Here is a 21,790-nt window from a genome sequence, read left to right as displayed (position 1 = left end):
CTCGCAGAAAGCCTGCTACCCAGTCATGGTTACCACCCATTTGAGCCCTGAGCAGCAGGAAGCAGTGAGGAACCATTTTGCCGTGACAGCGGTGAAATCGGGTGCATACCTACTCTGCAAATGGAGATGAGTCAAAGATGAAACCCCAGTGCAAAAGGCCTATGCATCAATCCCGAAACCACTGTACCGAGAAGTGAAGGAGTACATCCAAGAACTGTTAGTCAAGGGATGGATTGTGAAGTCCAAGTCGCCCTATGCTGCACCAGTAATTTGTGTGAGAAAGAAGGATGGCACATTACATTTGTGCATCGATTATCGGCTGTTGAACAACAAAACAGTTCCGGACCGACATCCCCTTCCTCGCATCCAGGACCTAACAGACTCGCTGGGTGGGTACAGCTCGTTCTTGATCCTAGATCAAGGCAAGGCATATCACCAGGGATTCATTGCGGAAGGATCAAGGTACCTAACGGCATTCATAACTCCTTGGGGACTGTACGAATGGGTCAGAATCCCATTTGGATTGTCATACGCCCTTGCCGCCTTCCAAAGGAGCATGGAAGAAATGCTTGATGTTCTTCGTGACGAATGTTGCATCCCCTACCTTGATGATGTCCTCTGTTTTTCAAAGACATTTGATGAACATGTACAAGTGTTGCGAAAGGTTCTTCAGGCCCTACAGCAACATGGAGTAAAGTTGAAGCCAGAAATGTGTGAACTGTTTCACCAAGAAGTCTGTTATGTTGGTTGATTGGTGTCTGCAGAAGTTGTGAAAGTGGACCCCAAAGACATCGAAGCTGTGCAGGCACTGATATGCAAAAGGCCACAAAATGTTGGAGAAGTGTGACAGTTGGTTGGGTTCTTGAGCTATTACCGGACATACAGGATTTTTCACGAATAGCCAAGCCCCTCTATGACTGACCTGCTTCAGGTGAGACAAGACATGCCACATTCCAGAACAACACATGGAATAACAAAGTCTCCCCAGCAGTCTTCTCGAACGCCAATAAAGTGGACTGAAGAACACCAACAGGTCTTGGAACGGTTGATTGATACGCTCACGCAACCCCCAATGCTTGCATATCCAGATTTCACTGCCCCTTTCACACTCCACACGGATGCCTCCCAAATAGGCCTGGGAGCAGTTCTTTACCAAAACCAGGAGGGAAAGATGAGGCTCATTGCATATGGCTCACATACGCAGACAAAAAACTATCACTTGCACAGTGGGAAGCTTGAATTCTTGGCTTTAAAATGGGCGGTCTGTGACAAATTCAGGGATTATTTGTTTTACGCACCTCATTTTACAGTCTACACAGACAATAATCCCTTGACGTACATGTTAAGCACTGCAAAACTCAATGCAGCAGGCCATCGTTGGGTGGGACAGCTGGCCGATTTCCAATTTGACATAAAGTACAGGTCTGGCAAAGCAAATATCGATGCTGACACATTGTCTAGGTGTCCCCTTGATATCGATGCTCTGATGAAAGCGTGTTCTGAAGAGTTGTCACAGGAAGATGTTGGTGCCATATGGGAAGGTAGTCGGAGAGCCCAACAGGGAGATGTAGCATGGGTGGCTGCTCTCAACTTAACATCTGAAAGCCAGTCTCACATGGAACCACTACAGCAAATAAGCCACAAGGAGCTAGTCCAGGAACAAAGAGTGGACCCAACAATTGGAAAAGTCATGGAGCTGAAAGAAAAGAATTCTCCACCAACAGTACACAATAGAGGGAAAACTGATGCGAACCCACGGAAACTCCTGAGGGAATGGAACAAGCTGCACATGGAAAATCTATAGGAGAACCACAGATCGAAGGCATCTAGTACTCCCTGCCACCTCCAGACAAACAGCACTTGTTCACCTCCACAACAACATGGGCCATGTTGGTGTTGCAAAGGTATTAAATCAAGCAAGAGAGTGATTCTACTGGCCTTTCATGAAAAGGGAAATTGAAGAGTACATAACCAGGAAATGTCTATGCATCAAACAGAAAAAGCCCACACTGCAAGAAAAAGCACCTATGGGGAGCATTAACTCAAATTCCCCTCTGGAACTAGTATGCATCGATTTCCTGCATTTGGAACCCAGTCGAGGTGGATTTGAATACATTCTGATTGTGGCGGACCACTTCACCCGCTTTAAAGCCTATCCAACTCGTAATAAAGCAGGCAAGACGGCCGCCGATCGACTGTTCAATGATTTCATTCCCAGGTTTGAATACCCTGCCAAACTCCACCATGACCATGGAGAGTTCAAAAATGAATTGTTCAGGACACTCAGACATCTTTCAGGCGTAAGTTATTCCAGAACTTCCCCTCATCACCCACAATGCAACCCCGCTGAGAGACTAAACCGCACAATGTTGCAAATTGTGAGGACTCGAGGGACTAAGGAAAAAGAAAATTAGAAGGACCATCTACCTCACATGATGCATGCATACAATTGCACAAAACATGAGGCAACAGGATTTCACCCTACTACCTATTGTATGGTCGACATCCCCGCCTTCCCATTGACCTCCTCTTTGGACTCATTACTGATGAAGAAGGTGAGACCCCAAGAGGATATGCTGAAAAATGGGCAGGAAAGATGATAGAGACATACCGCATAGCAAATTCAAACAATCAACAGTCTAGTTCAAAAGGCAAAGAAAACTATGACAAAAGATGCAGAGGTGTAGCACTTCAACCAGGTGTCAGAGTCCTTGTGCGAAATATCAGAGAAAAAGGTGGACCAGGCAAACTGAGAACTTATTGGGAACAAACCATTTACGTGGTGAGAGAACAATTAGGAGACAATCCAGTTTACAAAGTCAGCCCTGAGTCAGGAGGTAAAGAGACTCGTACACTGCACCGAAACCTGTTGTTGCAGGTGAATGATTTGCCAATTGAACTACCTCAGAACACAGTCACTGACAGACAAAGTTCACAAAGGGAGACAAGGAGACCAACAAAGCAACTAAAACCCACTGGACAGACATACAAGCCAGAGACAAGTGACCCAAGTGATGATGAAGAGGAAGGAGTGTCTCGATATTGGCTAAGGGTCCCAGTGGCAACCCAACAGAAAGAGAAACAACTCCCAGATCGAAGAGTGGTGGCTAAAGCACAAAACACAGCAGAACATGGTGAGACACTCCAGGAAATAAGACATGAGATAGTGTGTGAGCAAGAGGAGGAGAATGTTCATGTGGAACAAGGAACAGACAATGAAACACACCCTGCACCAAACCAGGAATTGACCAATGACCCAGAAGTACAGCAGCAAGTGGAGGAATGCCAAAGAACAAATCCCAGTCCTTTGAGAAGGTCGACTACAGAACGAAGACCAGGTCAGGTGTTCACATATCCAGCACTTGGACAGCCAGCTTATCAGGTACGTCCTAGTATAAAAGCAGTTGAGACAACCCACATACTACAGGCACATGTATTACATTCCTCCTTGTTTCCTCCGAACCAGAAACAAACTGATGTGCAAAAACAGTCCCGCCTCTTCCGTGGCATATACCCCATTTGGGATGAAACTGGCTGGTTTGTGTCTTCACTCCTTCACATGTTTTTCAGCCGTTTAGACACCAAAACCTGCAGTCTCTTTGTTATCCGGGATTCCAAGGCTTTGGGACCCGTAACAAAAGAAATTTAAACAAATGCTTTGTCATACACTGTTCAGAAACTACAAATACAAAAACTAAAATGAAACTAAAATGCTGCCTTCATTACTTCTTTTTAACCTAAATACACAAAATGTTGAAGATTATTATGCAACAACAAATATAAAAACATAAAACAACATACCAAAAATATTTTTCAAGTACAATGCTGTATGTGTTCGTGCAATCTACTACAAAGATGAGATACATAAGGGGCTCGACACATGGGAGGCGACGTCGCTCACTTCCCATTCATTTCCTATGGAAGCAAGGCGAAAATCGCCTTCCCCCCTCCCCCTCGTCGACACGCGACATTCGTGCATGTGAAAAATCACGCGTGTACACGTAGATGTGCACGCGTGTCCGTGACGCGATACTATAAAGTAGAAACGTGTCGCTGAGGCTTCAATCAATCAGCGAAGGTTTCATTGATGAGCCATTGAACGCAGGGCATGCTAGACAGTGCGGATGACAGTCAGATTTATGTCCCGCTCAGTAAAAAGGATGCTTTCTCATTGAGCCCTCTTTTGTCCTGTCTGGAAGAAATCAAAGCTTGGATGGCTTTAAATTTCTTGAACTTCAATGAGAAGAAAACAGAAGTTATGGTCTTTGGTCCCAGCGGCTCTTCTCATCTTGCCGACTTGGGTCCTCTGGTACAGTATTTGAAGCCAACAGCCTCAAACCTGGGTGTCAAGATGGACAGTGACTTTAAACTGGACCAGCAAATTGCCGCTGTTGTCAAATCCAACTTTTTTCATCTTAGACAGCTGGCTAAGGTAAAAAATCTCCTATCTCAGCAGCACTTAGAAATGGTAATCCATGCTTTTGTTATATCTCGGCTGGATTATTGTAATGCACTTTATTTTGGGATCAGCCAGTCCTCCTTGCAGCGCCTCCAGCTTGTCCAAAATGCTGCTGCTCGTCTCCTTACTGGTGCCCGGAAGAGGGAACACATAACCCCTATCCTGGCCTCTCTTCACTGGCTTCCCGTGAAATTTAGAATCCATTTTAAGATTCTTCTATTTGTTTTCAAATCTCTCAACGGTCTTGCCCCACCTTATCTCGCCGAGCTCTTGCACCCCTACACACCTGCCCGGTGCCTCAGATCAGCAGACCAGACTCAATTGGATATACCGAGGGCTAAGCGGAGGCTTAGAGGAGATCGAGCCTTTGCTGTTTCTGGTCCCTCCCTTTGGAACGACCTTCCACTAAATATTAGGCAGTCCCCCTCGTTATCCTCTTTTAAAAGACGTCTTAAAACACATCTGTATTCTTTGGCTTTTGGCGCAACATGAGACTTGTTCTTGGTGTTTTGTGGTGTGGATGAGTTTGACGTTTAGTCTAGTGTACTTATTTATGTATTTATCTCTTTATTCACTACTTCTTATTTGTTCACTGATATATAATGTATTAACTGATGTTTATGTACAGCACTTTGTATACAGCAATGCCTGTTCTTAAAGCGCTTTATAAATAAAGTTGAGTTGAGTTGAGTTGAGTTGAGTTGAGTTTCAACGATTCGCAGTAATGTAGTGTCCTACTCGGGACGTTTTTTGTTTTTTTTTGTGACACTTGACATATTTCCCAACTTTTAACGAAAACGCTTTTTGTGACACTTGACATATTTCCCAACTTTTAACGAAAACGCTTGCCAAAAATCAAGCTCTCTATATTCATTTGTTATGGGATGTTTTCCCTCCGGGAGGTGCCGCGGAAGCTAAGCAGTGACCTCAGCTGAAAGGGTCTATTTCAGGGGTGTCCAAACTTTTTCATTTGAGGGCCACAGACAGAAAATCAGAAGGACGCAAGGGCCACATAATGTTATGAAGAGAAATTGTGTTTAGTCCGAAAAATAATTACAAATAATTTATTTGTGCTTCTGCATATTTAGAAAAATGCTACAGTATATAAACCAATTTATTTGTAATATGGCAGTAGAGTTATGAAAGTTTTGGAATTTTTCATTTTAGTTATTTTTATTAGTTTTCAGGGTGGTTTTGTTAGTTTTTATTAGTTTAGTTCTACAAAAAAATGCTTAGTTTCAGTTTAGTTTGTTAGTTTCAGTATTAGTATTAGTTTTTTTTGTTTTAAATGTGTATTACTTGTGCGCGATATTTAAAAAACACCATGGCCGCAACGTCATCTGAAGGTGCTTTTCTATTGGCTGCTGCTAGATGACGTCACTTCTGTGTGACATACTTTCAAACGTCATTATTTCTATCAAAATCTACTAAAAAAATCTAATTTAAAATCATCGCCAAAGGCTCATGCATTAAATTAATTACCAAAGACTAAAATGAAGGACATGTTTGCGATATAGTTCGTTTTAGTTAGTTTTGTTAACATAAGATGTAGTTTTGGTTAGTTTTTTTTTTTTTTTTTTTTTTTTTTTTAAACATTTTCATTTTTATTTCATTTTGGAAACAATATTGTTTTTGAATTTTAGTTTTTTCATTAGTTTTAGTTAACTAAAATAACCTTTAATGGCACCTGTTTTTCAGTACCCTTCCTTCTTACTTTGACCATCTCCAAACATTTTTGTTTTGTTTATTTTATTTGAACTGAGTCAAATGCCATTCTTAGCATATCTCGCGGGCCACTGAAAAATGGACAGCGGGCCGCAAATGGCCCCCGGGCCAAAGTATCGACACCACTGGACTATTTAATAGGCAATCAAATCTTTTTTTTTTTTTTTTAAATCCACCCACTCACACAAGCTTACTTCTTGTAAGCCACACATGGGCTTCTCCCAGGCGGAGGATCGAACCCACGCCAACCGGCACCAAAGGCAAGTGACGGTTCCACTCCTCCACCTGGAGCCCCTAGGCAATCAAATCTGTTGACAAACTGCGCGAGAGGGTGACGTCAGACGGTGCTGCCAACTGCTTGTCCCCTCCCTGTGTCAAGCCCCTTAGTCACATGATGGCACATGATCAAAACACACGACTGTGATATGCCCGTTATCTGTTTGACCAAACAGCGGCAGTGCATAAAAGAGCCAAACTGAAACTACATTACTAGATTGATATTTAATTGCCAGTATCGATCCGATAATAAGACTGTCTTGGTATCGATAATATCGATATTTGGATCGTTCCGCCAACCTCTACTTTTCTGGTGCTTGACGTGGCATTCATTAAAAAAAAAAAAAAAAAAATACATGGCTGCCGAGTGTTGCTCTGTGTTGCTGTAGGCGCTGTCAAGGTACCAAAAGTTGACTTCCATTGTCATGTAACTGAAGCTAATAAGCTCACACCTTCTCTTATTATTATTTTTCATCGTATTTGGGGTAGTGCAATTTCAAAATATAAAATGAGCGGCTGGGCTGGATTTTCAGAAGACGAAATGCGGAAATTGCAGCAAAAAGGTAAACTCTCCTTACGTTTAACTTTTTTCGTCTCTGTAATGTTTGTTTGGATTTCCTACAAAAGAATACGACCGTTTACGTCGCCGTTACAGACTCTGTGGTAGCAAGCAAGCGCAAAGTACGACCATCCTGCGGAAATCGGCAACAATTGCAAACAGAGAGTATCTTGAAGCGAGCCGTTCAAGCAAACGCTGGATTCGAGTACATTGAACTTCCACCGGAGCAGCGGCTCAATAAGCCGCCGATGAAGGGGGAGTGTTGTGAGGCGATTGCACCAGGAGGTCCGGCTGTACAATGTGATGCACAGCAGAGTGCCAGGGAGGAAAAGACGCAAGAAAAATGTGAAGAAGCTGACGAGAAACGAAATCCAGAAGTAAAGGAGCCCGGGAAACAAGAGATGGAACTGTTAGTAGTATAGTTTTAACCTTTAATAGTACAAATTTATCACAAAGTATGTATCGTGAACTACCTTGTTTTTCAGAATTTCTTTTAAAACAAATTGCTTACAATGTTGTAGTCGAGACAAGACTCGCCTGGAGCAACTGCACCGGGATCAAAAGATTATAGAAGAAAGGAATAAGCGCAAGAAGGCTCTTCTTGCGAAAACTATAGCTGAAAAGTAAGTGTCTTGGTTTGCTACAATAGAGGGTCATGGTTATAATGTACTGTATAAAGAAATAATAATAATAATAGTAATAGTAATATTCTAAACAAGTTTGTCGTCTTGATGTTGTTTTCTGTAGGTCGAAACAAACTCAAGCTGAGGCTGTGAAGCTGAAGAGAATTCAGAAAGAGCTCCAAGCCCTCGATGACATGGTTTCTAATGACATTGACATTCTGAGAGGAAAGATAGAGCAAGCCAGCTGGGACTACACTACTGCCAGGTACTAATGCCGCTTTTCCATTAGCCCCGCACGGCACTCCACCACACCGCACCTCACCCGAACAACACTACACGTCATTGCATTTCAATTACAACAGGTGCGCCTCGGAATGGGGGTGGGATCATTTGAACTGTCCAACTGTGCACACCCGCAGTGTGGGTCTGCTGTAACATTTCATGAGCGGCAAGTCGTGCCAACATCAAACCGTATTTACAATTTCATATGGAACCACCATGGTTTAAATATTGCGATCTTGAATCATAGTTCAGAGTCTGTGTATATATATATATATATATATATATATATATATATATATATATATATATATATACATATATATGTGTGTATGGACATAAATACCCAATCATTCTCTTATAATTAAATGAAATGATCTATGAGAGCACACAGTTCAGACAAAGTCAGGTCTTACATTAGACACAAAACTAGTCAATTTCATCCAAATTTCATTGAAGATTTTAAATTTTAATATAACTGAAACTCTCTCCATAACATCAATACTATAACTATATTAATCCATTCATTTATTGTTGGTATATCTCTCTTCAACCGTTTCTTAGTCAAAGCCTTCTTACACGCTAGGGCTGGGTATTTCCGCCAACCTCACGATACGATACGTATCACGATACAGGGGTCACGATACGATACGTATCGCGATACATATGTATCACAATACATGGATCTTCAAGGCGATACGTATCCCGATATATTACATTAATTTACTTTCATTTTATAATAACAGTTATATCTATACCTAAAGGATAGGTTTGTTATGCTGACTGACAAAAATATTTTTGTTAGCAGCTCTTCTGGTTCACCACCAAGCGGCATGCCTGGTCGAAATGTGCACGCACTGCAGAGCAAGGAGCTGTTTTCACAGACACACCGGGAAAATGTATTAATAGGCATGACCCGATGTGAGCAAAAATGTCAAAGTATTAAAATTACAGCTCTAAAATGTGCTTATTTGAAATATTTGGGGAAATAAAAACAGCATTTTTTTTCATGTAACACATTCTATTTCGTTTTTAAACAAAATATACGAATATGTTAAGTGTATAAGTAAATAAATGTTGATATCCTTCCTCTGCTTTCATTTTTCTTAGCAGGACACAGTGTCCAATCACTGGTGGGCTATTTTTGCATTAATTGAGGGCAATAAACTTCAAAGACGCTGCTGTTTTTTATTTATTTTTTGGTACAATGTAAGCTGCAAAGGCAAACGTTAACTGCCTTAACGAGCAATATCGATTCTGACGCCTGCGTATCGATACGTGTATTGTAATGAAGCTCGCAACGATATATTGTCGTTTTGATTTTTTGAGCACACCCCTATTACACGCTAACAGAATTCTCAAACATTTTTCTCCTACCCCAACTTCAGTTGTCTTAAGTCATTAAGATATATAGAGTTTTAAAGTCAAATTGAATTTTACCCCTGAATACCTTATCCGATAAATCATGAATATCATGCTAAAATAGTGTCACATAGGGACAATCCCCCAAAAACATGAAAGTGATTTGACACAGGGCGGCACGGTAGTCGAGTGGTTAGCACGTCCGCTTCCCAGTTCTGAGGTCTCCGGTTCGAGTCCAGGCTCGGACCTTCCTGGGTGGAGTTTTGCATGTTCTCCCCGTGCCCGCGTGGGTCTTCTCCGGGTACTCCGGTCTCCTCCCACATTCCAAAGACATGCATGGCAGGTTAATTGGGCGCTCCGAATTGTCCCTAGGTGTGCGTGTGAGTGTGGATGGTTGTTCGTCTCTGTGTGCCCTGTGATTGGTTGGCAACCAGTCCAGGGTGTCCCCCGCCTACTGCCCAGAGCCAGCTGAGATAGGCGCCAGCAGCCCCCGCGACCCTTGTGAGGAATAAGCGGTCAAGAAAATGGATGGATGGATGGATTTGACACAGAATTTCCACACAACCTCCAGCAATCAGTCTGAGCAGAGAATTTGCTTTTCTGTATGGGAGTACAAAAAAAAAAAAAAAGTCAAGTTCTTCCAACTGTATTCCCTCCAAGGTGAAACCGTTGTCATTCTTCTGTTGTAATTTCAAAATTTCCTGATTCCCACCTATTTTTAATGTCAAAAGTATGATCTTCCTTTAATTTCTGAAAAGCAAGATATAATCTAGGAATTATTTTTTGAAAAGTGCCATCGTCGTAAGCTTTGTCAAAAACAAAAACAAAAAAATAGCCATAATTTTGTCTCCATATATTGTCATACTTGAAATTATTCTTCCTGAGAAAATATCTTTATTTGTAAATATCTAAAATAATCCAGATTTTATCAATTATATTTATTCTTTAAGTCGGTAAAACCAGCATTATACTTTTTTGAAGAATGTGGCATACATTATAAGGCCATTTGAAGACCAACTTTTGAACCTACTATCATGTTTGCTGGGTGGAAATTCTGGGTCGTAGGCAAACCACTTTAACCTTTCAGCCTTCTCTAGTTGATATTTTTTTATTAGACCCATCCATGTCTGTAACAAATTAATTATAAAAGTATTATCTGTATCTAACAAATGGGTAACTCGTGAAGTATGCCATATTAAGCATTTACTGGTAAACTTTCCAACAATGAACTCTCAATCACTTTCCATCTTGTTCTGTAACTTGGCACCACCCAATCAGTGGTCTCAAATGGGCAGCTCTGTCAAATAAACATGGAAGGGCTAATCCACCCTTCTCCTTGGATAATTGCAGAATTTTATATCTTTCGGTTTTCAAGAGATCTTCTAATATTACTATGAATCTGTTGAAATGGAACAAATCCCATTTGATCGAAATTAATTATTCTAGGAACAATTTTTCCCATTCTTTTATAGGGATGTAACGATATCCAAACATCACGATACGATATTATCATGATATGAAGGTCATATATGATAATTATCACGATATTATGAGGGGTTGGCGATATTTAAAAAAGATCACAATATTGAAAAAAAAAGAGCTCATACTAAAAAAATCACAATATTGTGTTTTTGTACATAACAGCAGTGCATATAAACCACCTACAATCTCTAATAACAATATTGAGGCACTTATTTGCTATTGCAATCAAACATTTAACGCTTCACAAGCAAATTAGATTCCTCTTCATCTGACAATTAGCATAGATTTTAAACATAGAAGGCCAAAACATCCATAATGAAAATTAAACTGCACTAATAAACTAGCCACTAGAGGGTGCTAGAACTGCACAAATGGAAATCAATCTGACTTTAACAGATGTGTTCCTTTTAAATATTGTGAACATGACGACAACGATATTGTGGCAGTTTTAATATCACAATATTGCCCTAATTGTTACATCCCTATTCTTTTAACAACAATTGAAGTAAAATAGTTTATAATCGTGTTTCAAAACACTTATTGGTCTGCAATTTGCTAAATTCTAATTTAGGGCCCGGCCGATGTGCATTTTTGAGGCTGATTTTTGGCAGAAAAAAAATACTGTTTACCAATTTAATCTGCTGATTAAAAAAAAAAAAAAATATATATATATATATATATATTAGTGCTGTCAAAGTTAGTGTTAACTAATTAATTAAACGCAAAAAATTATCGCATTAATTATTGTATTACCACAGATAAATCACACTATTGATTTTGATTTTCTGTCTGGCTACACTCTCACCTACCACCACTTTGCAGTCGCTGATCTCCTTCAAATTACACCGTCTACACAAGATGTAGTCTACCTGTGTACTTCTACCTTCCACTCTTGTAGTTCACCCTATGTTCCTGCCTCTTCTGGAAGAATGTATTCACAACAGCCATTTCCGTCCTTTTTGCAAAATCAACCACCAACTGTCCTTCTGCGTTCCGCTCCTGGATATCAAACCTGCCCATCGCCTCCTCATCTCCTCTGTTTCCTGCACCAATATGTCCATTGAAGTCTGCACCAATGACAACTCTCTCACTTCTAGGGATGCTCTGCATCATTTCATCAAGTTCCAACCAAAAGTTCTCCTTCTCCTCCAGCTCACATCCTACCTGTGGCGCATACCCACTAACAACGTTGATCATCACGCCTTCGATTCCTAACTTCAGGCTCATGACCCTATCTGACACTCTTTTTACCTCCAGGACATTCTTAACAAACTCCTCCTTCACGATAACTCCTATTCCATTTCTCTTCCTATTTAACCCATGATAAAACAATTTGAAACCAGCTCCTAAACTTCTAGCTTTGCTCCCTTTCCACCTGGTCTCCTGAACACACAGTATGTCCACCTTCCTCCTCTGCATCATGTCAACCAGCTCCCTACCTTTTCCTGTCATACTCCCAACATTCAAAGTCCCTACTCTGTACTAGACTAGTGGTGTTCCTCTTCTCTTTCTTCCTACGAACACATCTTCCTCCTCTCCTTCTTCGACCAACAGTAATCCAATTTCCACCGGCACCCTGTAGGTCAACAGCACCGATGGCGGTCGTTGTTAACCCGGACCACGACCGATCCGGTATGGAAGTCATATATTTGATTTGCATGTTTGGTCGGATGCCCTTCCTGACACAACCCTATGTATTTATCCGGGCTTGGGACCGGCACAAGAAGACACTGGCTTGTGCCCCCTCGCGGCTACATTCATGTTATTTATTGTCTCTGTGGTGAAAATGCCACCGTGTGTGATGTATGGTTGTACCAATAAGTCTGAAAGAAGCGCTGCATGCACATTTCATTGGTAAGAATGCGTTTATAAATTTTCTCTTATAAGCTATATCTGTGAGTTCCAATCAAAGATTTGACCACATCATGTTGTTAGAACCATGAACAATGAAATTAAAGCAAAGCCCATCAGGACAAAATTGGCTGTGAAATGTAAACCCAACTCTTAGTCAGTTTATATACAGTAAGCCCTTGGCCACATCAGACATGTACATGGCTGCTTAACCAGTATCATGCACACCTGTCCAAAACCTGGGACCATAAATTACACGATGTATGTATGTATGATGTATGTATGTATGTTACAAAAAAAAATAAAAAAAAATACAAACCACTTATAGGGTGTATTCAGACCTGCACTGTTTGGTCCGCTTTAAACGGACCGGAGGTCGTTTCCCATGCTGGTCCGGACCTTTTGTGCAGGTCTGAATACAAACAAACGAATCCTGGTGCGGACCCACTTTTCGAGGTGGTCTCGGTCATCTCTCTTTGAGCCATTTGAGTATCCGTAGGCTGCGCACAAGTTCACCATAGCGTTGATCGCCATTTTATCAACTGTTTGACCTATTTTGCACAGGGTTCTTGCAGGAATCACTCAATGATATTTTAGACCATTATGAGAAAAATTTTAGACCAACTTCACGACCGACCGAAGATCCCTAAAAAAAAAAGAGGGGGGTGGAAGAGTCACATATTTGATTCTCAAAACCATGTCAACTTATATTTGTTTCAACCGTGTCGAAGTGCACCAAAAGCATACAACATATACAGTAAACAATACAATATTGACAATGACCAACCTGAGATGAACTTCAATTCTCAAAACAATATACTTAATCACATACATACATACATACATACAACCTATACAACCATATATCTGAGGTCCTCCCCTTTAGCACTGATCTCAGCTTCAAGGGCCTTCACTTGAGCAACTTTTTCTTTGTGGGTTCTTCTCAGGGCATTAGACTTTGAAATCAGGTGAGCCATTTTCGAGCCAGTTCTTGTTGGACTGACATTTACCCATTTTCTTACAAATTGACTGTCCACACTTTCGATTCTGATGAGCTAAAAATAATTGTCCACATTCTCCGTTCAGACAAGCTAACTGCAATATCTTGGCGGAAAGTCCGGAACGTAAACTTGAAATGTACGGTACCCGGGAGTGGACAGAGTATCGAGCCACCTAATTAACAATGTTACATTCACACAAATAGCGAAGGGGCTTTGTAAGCCTGTGATCAGATCACTCTTGGATTCGCGATTGTTACTTTCAATGAGTTTCTTGCCTGGTTAATAAGGGTGTAAATCTCTCCAATCAAGACGATTCGATACGCATCTCGATACATGGGGTGCGATCCGATACAATGCCGATTCGATTTTAAAATGAAACGATTAGGTTCGGTTCGATTCAGTAGGATTACGATTCGATGTTCGATTCAGTAGGATTACTATTCGATTCGGTGCAATGATTATTTGAAAACTCAACAATTAGTTAATTGTCAAATTAATTTACAATTATTTTGTTACTCCATTAAAGGTTTGAATAAATTGTTTAATTTAAAATGATCAAAATCTTGTAAATTTCACATTTCACATGCATCTGCCTAATAAAATACTCCACTCGTAAGTTGTAACTACTAATTAATATCTTTTTCAAAGTGCCACCTTACTACATGTAAACTAATTAACTTAAAACAATTGCAATTCGATAGAGGACTGTCTCAGAAAATTAGAATATTGTGATAACGTCCTTTATTTCCTGTAATGCAATTAAATAAGCAAAAATGCCATACATTCTGGATTCATTACAAATCAACTGAAATATTGCAAGCCTTTTATTGTTCTAATGTTGTTGATTATGACATTTTTTGTACTTGGTCTGAGGAAATATTCTAATATTTTGAGATAGGATATTTGAGTTTTCTTAAGCTGTAAGCCGTAGTCTTCAGCATGAGCCCATGTTATTTTTTACGTCCGTGCTGTATCAGCATGTAAATCCACCTCTGACCGCCGTCCTTTTTTTTTTTTTAAGCTTCGAGCCAGGACAGCATGGTAGCATTTTCATTTCGTTCTCTTACCTCCAGAGTTATTGTTGACATGTACACACGCTAGCATCGGTTAGCATGTTTACAGCGAGTTAATTGAATGACCCACCCTTCCGTCGTCAGCACAGATATATAACTGCGGTCAGGCCAGCCGCCACTCGAAAAGACGAAGTCAAGCCAGCCGCCCCAACGATTGTTAATACTGTGCATTACGGTAACGTGCCGACGTGCCCCTGCGTTGGCCACCTTCAAAATAAAAGCTGAGCAACACCTGGTTTATGGTTTAAAATAAATAATCATAAAAAAACAACGGTTTGTTATTGCAGAACCAGACCAGTTCTGAGGGACACTACACCACCCCAGGTATCCAACCAAAGTACTTTCAACAAAATCTGATGTTGCATTTCAAAATAAAACCCATTTGAAAAATAAAATCGAGACTTTTATTGCTGATTTAAAAAAAATCATTAAAAATTCATGGTTTGTTATCCCAGGACCAGACCAGTTCTAGGGGACACTACACCATCCCAGGTATCCAGCCAAAGTACTTTGAACAAAATCTGATGTTGCATTTCAAAATAAAACTCATTTGAAAAGTTACATCTCGACTATAATCCCTGATTTCAAAAAATCATTAAAAATTCATGGTTTGTTATCCCAGGACCAGACCAGTTCTAAGGGACACGACACCATCCCAGGTATCCAGCCAAAGTACTTTGAACAAAATCTGATGTTGCATTTCAAAATAAAACTCATTTGAAAAGTTACATCTCGACTATATACCCTGATTTCAAAAAATCATTAAAAATTCATGGTTTGTTATCCCAGGACCAGACCAGTTCTAAGGGACACGACACCATCCCAGGTATCCAGCCAAAGTACTTTGAACAAAATCTGATGTTGCATTTCAAAATAAAACTCATTTGAACATTGCAATCTCGACTATAATCCCTGATTTAAAAAAATCATTAAAAATTCATGGTTTGTTATCCCAGGACCAGACCAGTTCTAAGGGACACGACACCATCCCAGGTAAGTACTTTGAACACAATCTGATGTTGCATTTAAAAATAAAACCCATTTGAAAATTTAAATCTCGACATTAATCCCTGATTTCAAAAAATCATTAAAAATTCATGGTTTGTTATCCCAGGACCAGACTAGTTCTAGGGGACACTACAGCACCCCAGGTATGACGTGACGTGACGACCGGGGCCTCTCCCCACCGGGCTCGGTGTTCTGGTGTTCCGCCTTCTCCCCTGGTGCTTCCTCCTCTGCTTCCCCCCTCCCGCCGCTGTGCTCCTCTCGCGCGGCTGGAGGTGGGGTGGGCGCATCTTCCCTCTCTGCGCTGCTGCCCGGTGCCGGTTTCCGGGGGGGGGGGGGGGCTCGCGGGGGGCCGGGTTCGCGGGGGGGGGGTTGGCGGCCATCGGGGGGGGGGGGGGGCTTGTTTGGGGGGGGGGGGGTATGGGTGGGTGGGGGGTTGGGTGTTGGGGGGGTCGGGGTGTGTTCGGGGGTTTGGGGGTCGGGGGTGGTGGGGCCTGGGTCGTGGTGGGTGGCGGGTTTGGGTGGGGTGCGGGGCGGTCGTGGGGGGATGGGGGCTGGGGACCGGTGGGGCGCTGTGGGGGCCCGCTGGGCCTCGTTCTGCGGCCTTGGGCTCGGGGGTGTGGGCCGGGGCTGGGGCGGGGGTGTTCCGGGCGTCTGGGTCGGCTCGCCGACCGGTGTCCGCTCGGGTGGCTTGGGGGTGGCCTTTTTAAACAGAAGTAGCCTCTCCCTCCCACAGCCCCTTGAATCAGTTGGTGCTGGTGTCTGTGGTTCTCACTTTGCTTTATCTATGCAATGATGACAAGACGTTGAATCGGTAAGACTACCGAATGAACAATTCTGAGCTCTTAAAAAAACAAAAAAAACAAAAGAAAAAACAAAACAAAACAAAAAACAAGAACTGGTCTGGTCCTGGGATAACAAACCATGAATTTTTAATGATTTTTTTAAATCAGCAATAATAGTCTAGATTTTATTTTTCAAATGAGTTTTATTTTGAAATGCAACATCATATTTTGTTCAAAGTACTTTGGCTGGATACCTGGGATGGTGTCGTGTCCCTTAGAACTGGTCTGGTCCTGGGATAACAAACCATGAATTTTTAATGATTTTTTTTAAATCAGGGATTATAGTCGAGATGTAACTTTTCAAATGAGTTTTATTTTGAAATGCAACATCAGATTTTGTTCAAAGTACTTTGGTTGGATACCTGGGGTGGTGTAGTGTCCCCTAGAACTGGTCTGGTCCTGGGATAACAAACCATGAATTTTTAATGATTTTTTTAAATCAGGGATTATAGTCGAGATTGCAATGTTCAAATGAGTTTTATTTTGAAATGCAACATCAGATTTTGTTCAAAGTACTTTGGCTGGATACCTGGGATGGTGTCGTGTCCCTTAGAACTGGTCTGGTCCTGGGATAACAAACCATGAATTTTTAATGATTTTTTGAAATCAGGGATTATAGTCGAGATGTAACTTTTCAAATGAGTTTTATTTTGAAATGCAACATCAGATTTTGTTCAAAGTACTTTGGCTGGATACCTGGGATGGTGTCGTGTCCCTTAGAACTGGTCATGAGTTTTATTTTGAAATGCAACATCAGATTTTGTTCAAAGTACTTTGGCTGGATACCTGGGATGGTGTCGTGTCCCTTAGAACTGGTCTGGTCCTGGGATAACAAACCATGAATTTTTAATGATTTTTTTAAATCAGGGATTATAGTCGAGATTGCAATGTTCAAATAAGTTTTATTTTGAAATGCAACATCAGATTTTGTTCAAAGTACTTTGGCTAGATACCTGGGATGGTGTCGTGTCCCTTAGAACTGGTCTGGTCCTGGGATAACAAACCATGAATTTTTAATGATTTTTTGAAATCAACAATAATAGTCGAGATTTAAATTTTCAAATGGGTTTTATTTTGAAATTCAACATCAGATTTTGTTCAAAGTAGTTTGGCTGGATACCTGGGGTGCTGTAGTGTCCATCAGAACTGGTCTGGTCCTGGGATAAGAAAACCATGAATTTTTAATGATTTTTTTAAATAAGCAATAATAGTCTAGATTTTATTTTTCAAATGAGTTTTATTTTGAAATGCAACATCAGATTTTGTTCAAAGTACTTTGGCTGGATACCTGGGATGGTGTAGTGTCCCTTAGAACTGGTCTGGTCCTGGGATAACAAACCATGAATTTTTAATGATTTTTTGAAATCAACAATAATAGTCGAGATTTAAATTTTCAAATGGGTTTTATTTTGAAATGCAACATCAGACAATTTTGCTCCCAATTTTAATGCACCACACGCACACACTTGTATATACACTGGGTGGGGCCACATTCACGGTGTAAGGGTAGAGCTCGCCAGTCGGCGAGCTGGCGGACTCAGTAACAGGGTTAGGTGTCACTAGTACTCTGGCGTGACGACCGGGGCCTCTCCCCACCGGGCTCGGTGTCCTGGTGTTCCGCCTTCTCCCCTGGTGCTTCCTCCTCTGCTTCCCCCCTCCCGCCGCTGTGCAAATCTCGCGCGGCTGGAGGTGGGGTGGGCACATCTTCCCTCTCTGCGCTGCTGCCCGGTGCCGGTTTCCGGGGGGGGGGGGGTTCTCGCGGGGGGCCGGGTTCGCGGGGGGGGTGGCGGCCGTCGGGGGGGGGGGGGGGGGGGCGGCTTGTTTGGGGGGGGTGGAGGTATGGGTGGGTGGGGGGTTGGGTGCTGGGGGTCGGGGTGTGTTCGGGGGTTTGGGGGTCGGGGGTGGTGGGGCCTGGGTCGTGGTGGATGGCGGGTTTGGGTGGGGTGCGGGGGGGTCGTGGGGGGATGGGGGCTGGGGACCGGTGGGGCGCTGTGGGGGCCCGCTGGGCCTCGTTCTGCGGCCTTGGGCTCGGGGGTGTGGGCCGGGGCTGGGGCGGGGGTGTTCCGGGTGTCTGGGTCGGCTCGCCGACCGGTGTCCGCTCGGGTGGCTTGGGGGTGGCCTTGGTGCTGCCGCGGCCTGGGGATTCCGGGGGGGGGTGCTCGCTTTGCTGGACCGCGGTTGACGGCTTCTTTCTTTGGTGGTGGTCCTTATGCATGCCAGATCCGTCGCACCAGCATCTACTGAAACTCGACAGAAGTACCCTCTCCCTCCCACAGCCCCTTGAATCAGTTGGTGCTGGTGTCTGTGGTTCTCACTTTGCTTTATCTATCCTTCCCTCCTTCCTCTCTTTAGTTTTTCCTCTGGTCACTTGAGATCTTAATTTATTAGAAGTATGAGGTTTCGGGGGTTGGCATAAGACTCTGGTTTTGTAACCACGCAGGAGGGGTCTTGTTGGTGCTGGACTTCACTTTGATGGATTGGATGTACTGGCTTCTATGGATCTCACTCTGCCTTATCGATCCTTCCCTCCTTCCTCTCTTTAGTTTTTCCTCTGGGCTCTTGAGATCTCGCTAAATTTGCTGGAATTTAGAGGCTTCCGGGGTTGGCGTAAGACTTTGATTTTGTAATCATGGGGAAGGCAGGAAGTGTTTGGTCGGTGCTGGATTTCACTTTGATTTACCTTTCTTTTCTCTTGATTTCTTTTTTTTTCTGACCTTTTCTCTGGTCTCCTGACCATTTAAATCTCACGACTCTGGCAAGATTCTGAAGTACCTGGTTAAGGCGAAGGGTAATGGGATATTTATAAGGTTTTAGGTGAATGAATGAGTATAAATTTATACGTATTTGCACGCACGCAAACGCACACACGCAAACGCACGCACGCACGCACGCACGCAAACGCACGCACACATACACACAAAAAAAAAATAATAATAATAATAATAATAATAAAAAAAAAAAGAGCAATGATGACAAGACGTTGAATCGGTAAGACTACCGAATGAACAATTCTGAGCTCTTAAAAAAAAAAAAAAAAAAAAAAAAAAGAGAAAAAAAGAAAAAAAAAAAGAAAAAGAAAAAAAAGAAATGCAACATCAGATTTTGTTCAAAGTAGTTTGGCTGGATACCTGGGGTGCTGTAGTGTCCATCAGAACTGGTCTGGTCCTGGGATAACAAACCATGAATTTTTAATGATTTTTTTAAATCAGCAATAATAGTCTAGATTTTATTTTTCAAATGAGTTTTATTTTGAAATACAACATCATATTTTGTTCAAAGTACTTTGGCTGGATACCTGGGATGGTGTCGTGTCCCTTAGAACTGGTCTGGTCCTGGGATAACAAACCATGAATTTTTAATGATTTTTTTTAAATCAGGGATTATAGTCGAGATGTAACTTTTCAAATGAGTTTTATTTTGAAATGCAACATCAGATTTTGTTCAAAGTACTTTGGCTGGATACCTGGGATGGTGTCGTGTCCCTTAGAACTGGTCTGGTCCTGGGATAACAAACCATGAATTTTTAATGATTTTTTGAAATCAGGGATTATAGTCGAGATTGCAATGTTCAAATGAGTTTTATTTTGAAATGCAACATCAGATTTTGTTGAAAGTACTTTGGCTGGATACCTGGGGTGGTGTAGTGTCCCTTAGAACTGGTCTGGTTCTGGAATAACAAACCGTTATTTTTTTATGATTCTTTATTTTAAACCCTAAACCAGGTGTTGAGCAGCTTTTATTTTGAAGGTGGCCAGCGCAGGGGCACGTCGGCATGTTACCGTAATGCACAGTATTAACAATCGTTGGGGCGGCTGGCTTGACTTCGTCTTTTCGAGTGGCGGCTGGCTTGACCGCAGTGATATATATATACTACTGGAGTATTAGTGCGCTTGCTGATTTGATGAGAACACGGACATCCATGTTGTATGGAAGTCCACGGATGAGCGGCTCTCGCCAACAGCTTTTGGGGACGCTAATGTTTTTATCATGTCCCAACTCTTGAAAGCCCTCATTCTCCACAACGCAGTATGGCTTAAGTGTTTAACAATAAATCAAGTTATCAAGGTCGATATTACCTTTTATCTGGTCGAGTTGTGGGCGTTTTAATCGGAAGAAGTCCTGTTTGTCTGTCCGTTGGTTTGAACACCGCGGTTCCATGCCAGCTTGTCTGTACATCTGCCGTACTCGCAGTTGACGGTCTCTGTACATGACGTTGTTCATATAAAATTAACATCGCTTCATACTTTGGACATTAAACTTCCAACAGTTTCCTCCCAAAACCGAAAGCAAAAGCTCTACCTTACTTAACGTAACTGCGACAAGTCTCGAGTGACTTTTTTTTTTTTCCACCCACACACAAACACTGTTTCCCGGGCTAAGTCTCGCGTGACTTAGAGTCGAGGAAATGCAGTTTAAACAGCGGGCTTGTGAATAATATTCTCATTCATCCAGGAGGACATTTCATTCTCCATCCATCCATCCATTTTCTTGACCGCTTATTCCTCACATGGGTCACGGGGGCTGCTGGCGCCTATCTCAGCTGGCTCTGGGCAGTAGGCGAGGGACACCCTGGACTGGTTGCCAACCAATCGCAGGGCACACAGAGACGAACAACCATCCACACTAACACGCACACCTAGGGACAATTCGGAGCGCCCAATTAACCTGCCATGCATGTCGTTGGAATGTGGGTGGAGACCGGAGTACCCGGAGAAGACCCACGCGGGCACGGGGAGAACATGCAAACTCCACCCAGGAAGGTCCGAGCCTGGACTCGAACCGGAGACCTCAGAACTGGGAAGCGGACGTGCTAACCACTCGACTACCGTGCCGCCCACATTTCATTCTTAAGGCACTTAATCAAGAGCAACTGGACTGTTTTGGTGGTTTTATAAGACAGCCTGATTTCATATATCAGCAACATAAAACCGATTTATGACGTCTTGATCGGGCCATCGACCGGCACAAGCTATTTTTAGACCGATACAGTAGTCCGTGTGCCGGCGCACTCGCATCGTTCAACTCAAAATCGGATTTCCGGTTCAAATTGTTTTTTGTTACACCCCTACTGGTTAAATAAAGGACATGACAAAAACAAATGTTTGGATTTGCTTTACTTGCTAGCGTTTCATTGCCAGAGCTGTACAGTGTGTTCACACAGCCGCTTCATTGACATTCGCACACACCGGAGATAGGGGCTTTGCTTTGCTTCATTTATCGCAGCCTACTTACATTATGGCAAAAGTCCTC

General features: G+C 42.3%; 1 protein-coding gene across 4 annotated transcripts in view; it reads left to right on the top strand.

Annotated features, from left to right (window-relative positions):
• The first annotated feature begins 6,646 nt into the window (after positions 1-6,646).
• gorab (golgin, rab6-interacting) overlaps positions 6,647-21,790 on the top strand; it is a 98,888-nt gene continuing 83,744 nt past the window's right edge. For 2 of the 4 annotated variants that reach the window (XR_013285233.1, XM_077533437.1), the window contains exons 1-4: positions 6,647-7,023; positions 7,116-7,428; positions 7,505-7,642; positions 7,767-7,907. Coding sequence is in view for 3 of the 4 variants with exons in the window: in XM_077533437.1 (XP_077389563.1) it covers positions 6,969-7,023; positions 7,116-7,428; positions 7,505-7,642; positions 7,767-7,907 (647 nt within the window). In the remaining variant the exon portion in view is untranslated. The remainder of the gene's footprint in view (positions 7,024-7,115; positions 7,429-7,504; positions 7,643-7,766; positions 7,908-21,790) is intronic. The other 2 variants (XM_077533435.1, XM_077533436.1) reach the window with 2 other exon arrangements.

This window comes from Festucalex cinctus, chromosome 10 (genome assembly GCF_051991245.1).
Source record: "Festucalex cinctus isolate MCC-2025b chromosome 10, RoL_Fcin_1.0, whole genome shotgun sequence".
Taxonomy (NCBI): domain Eukaryota; kingdom Metazoa; phylum Chordata; class Actinopteri; order Syngnathiformes; family Syngnathidae; genus Festucalex; species Festucalex cinctus.
The sequence above is the reverse complement of the archived record's forward strand: the minus strand, read 5'-3'. Positions and strand labels throughout refer to the sequence as shown.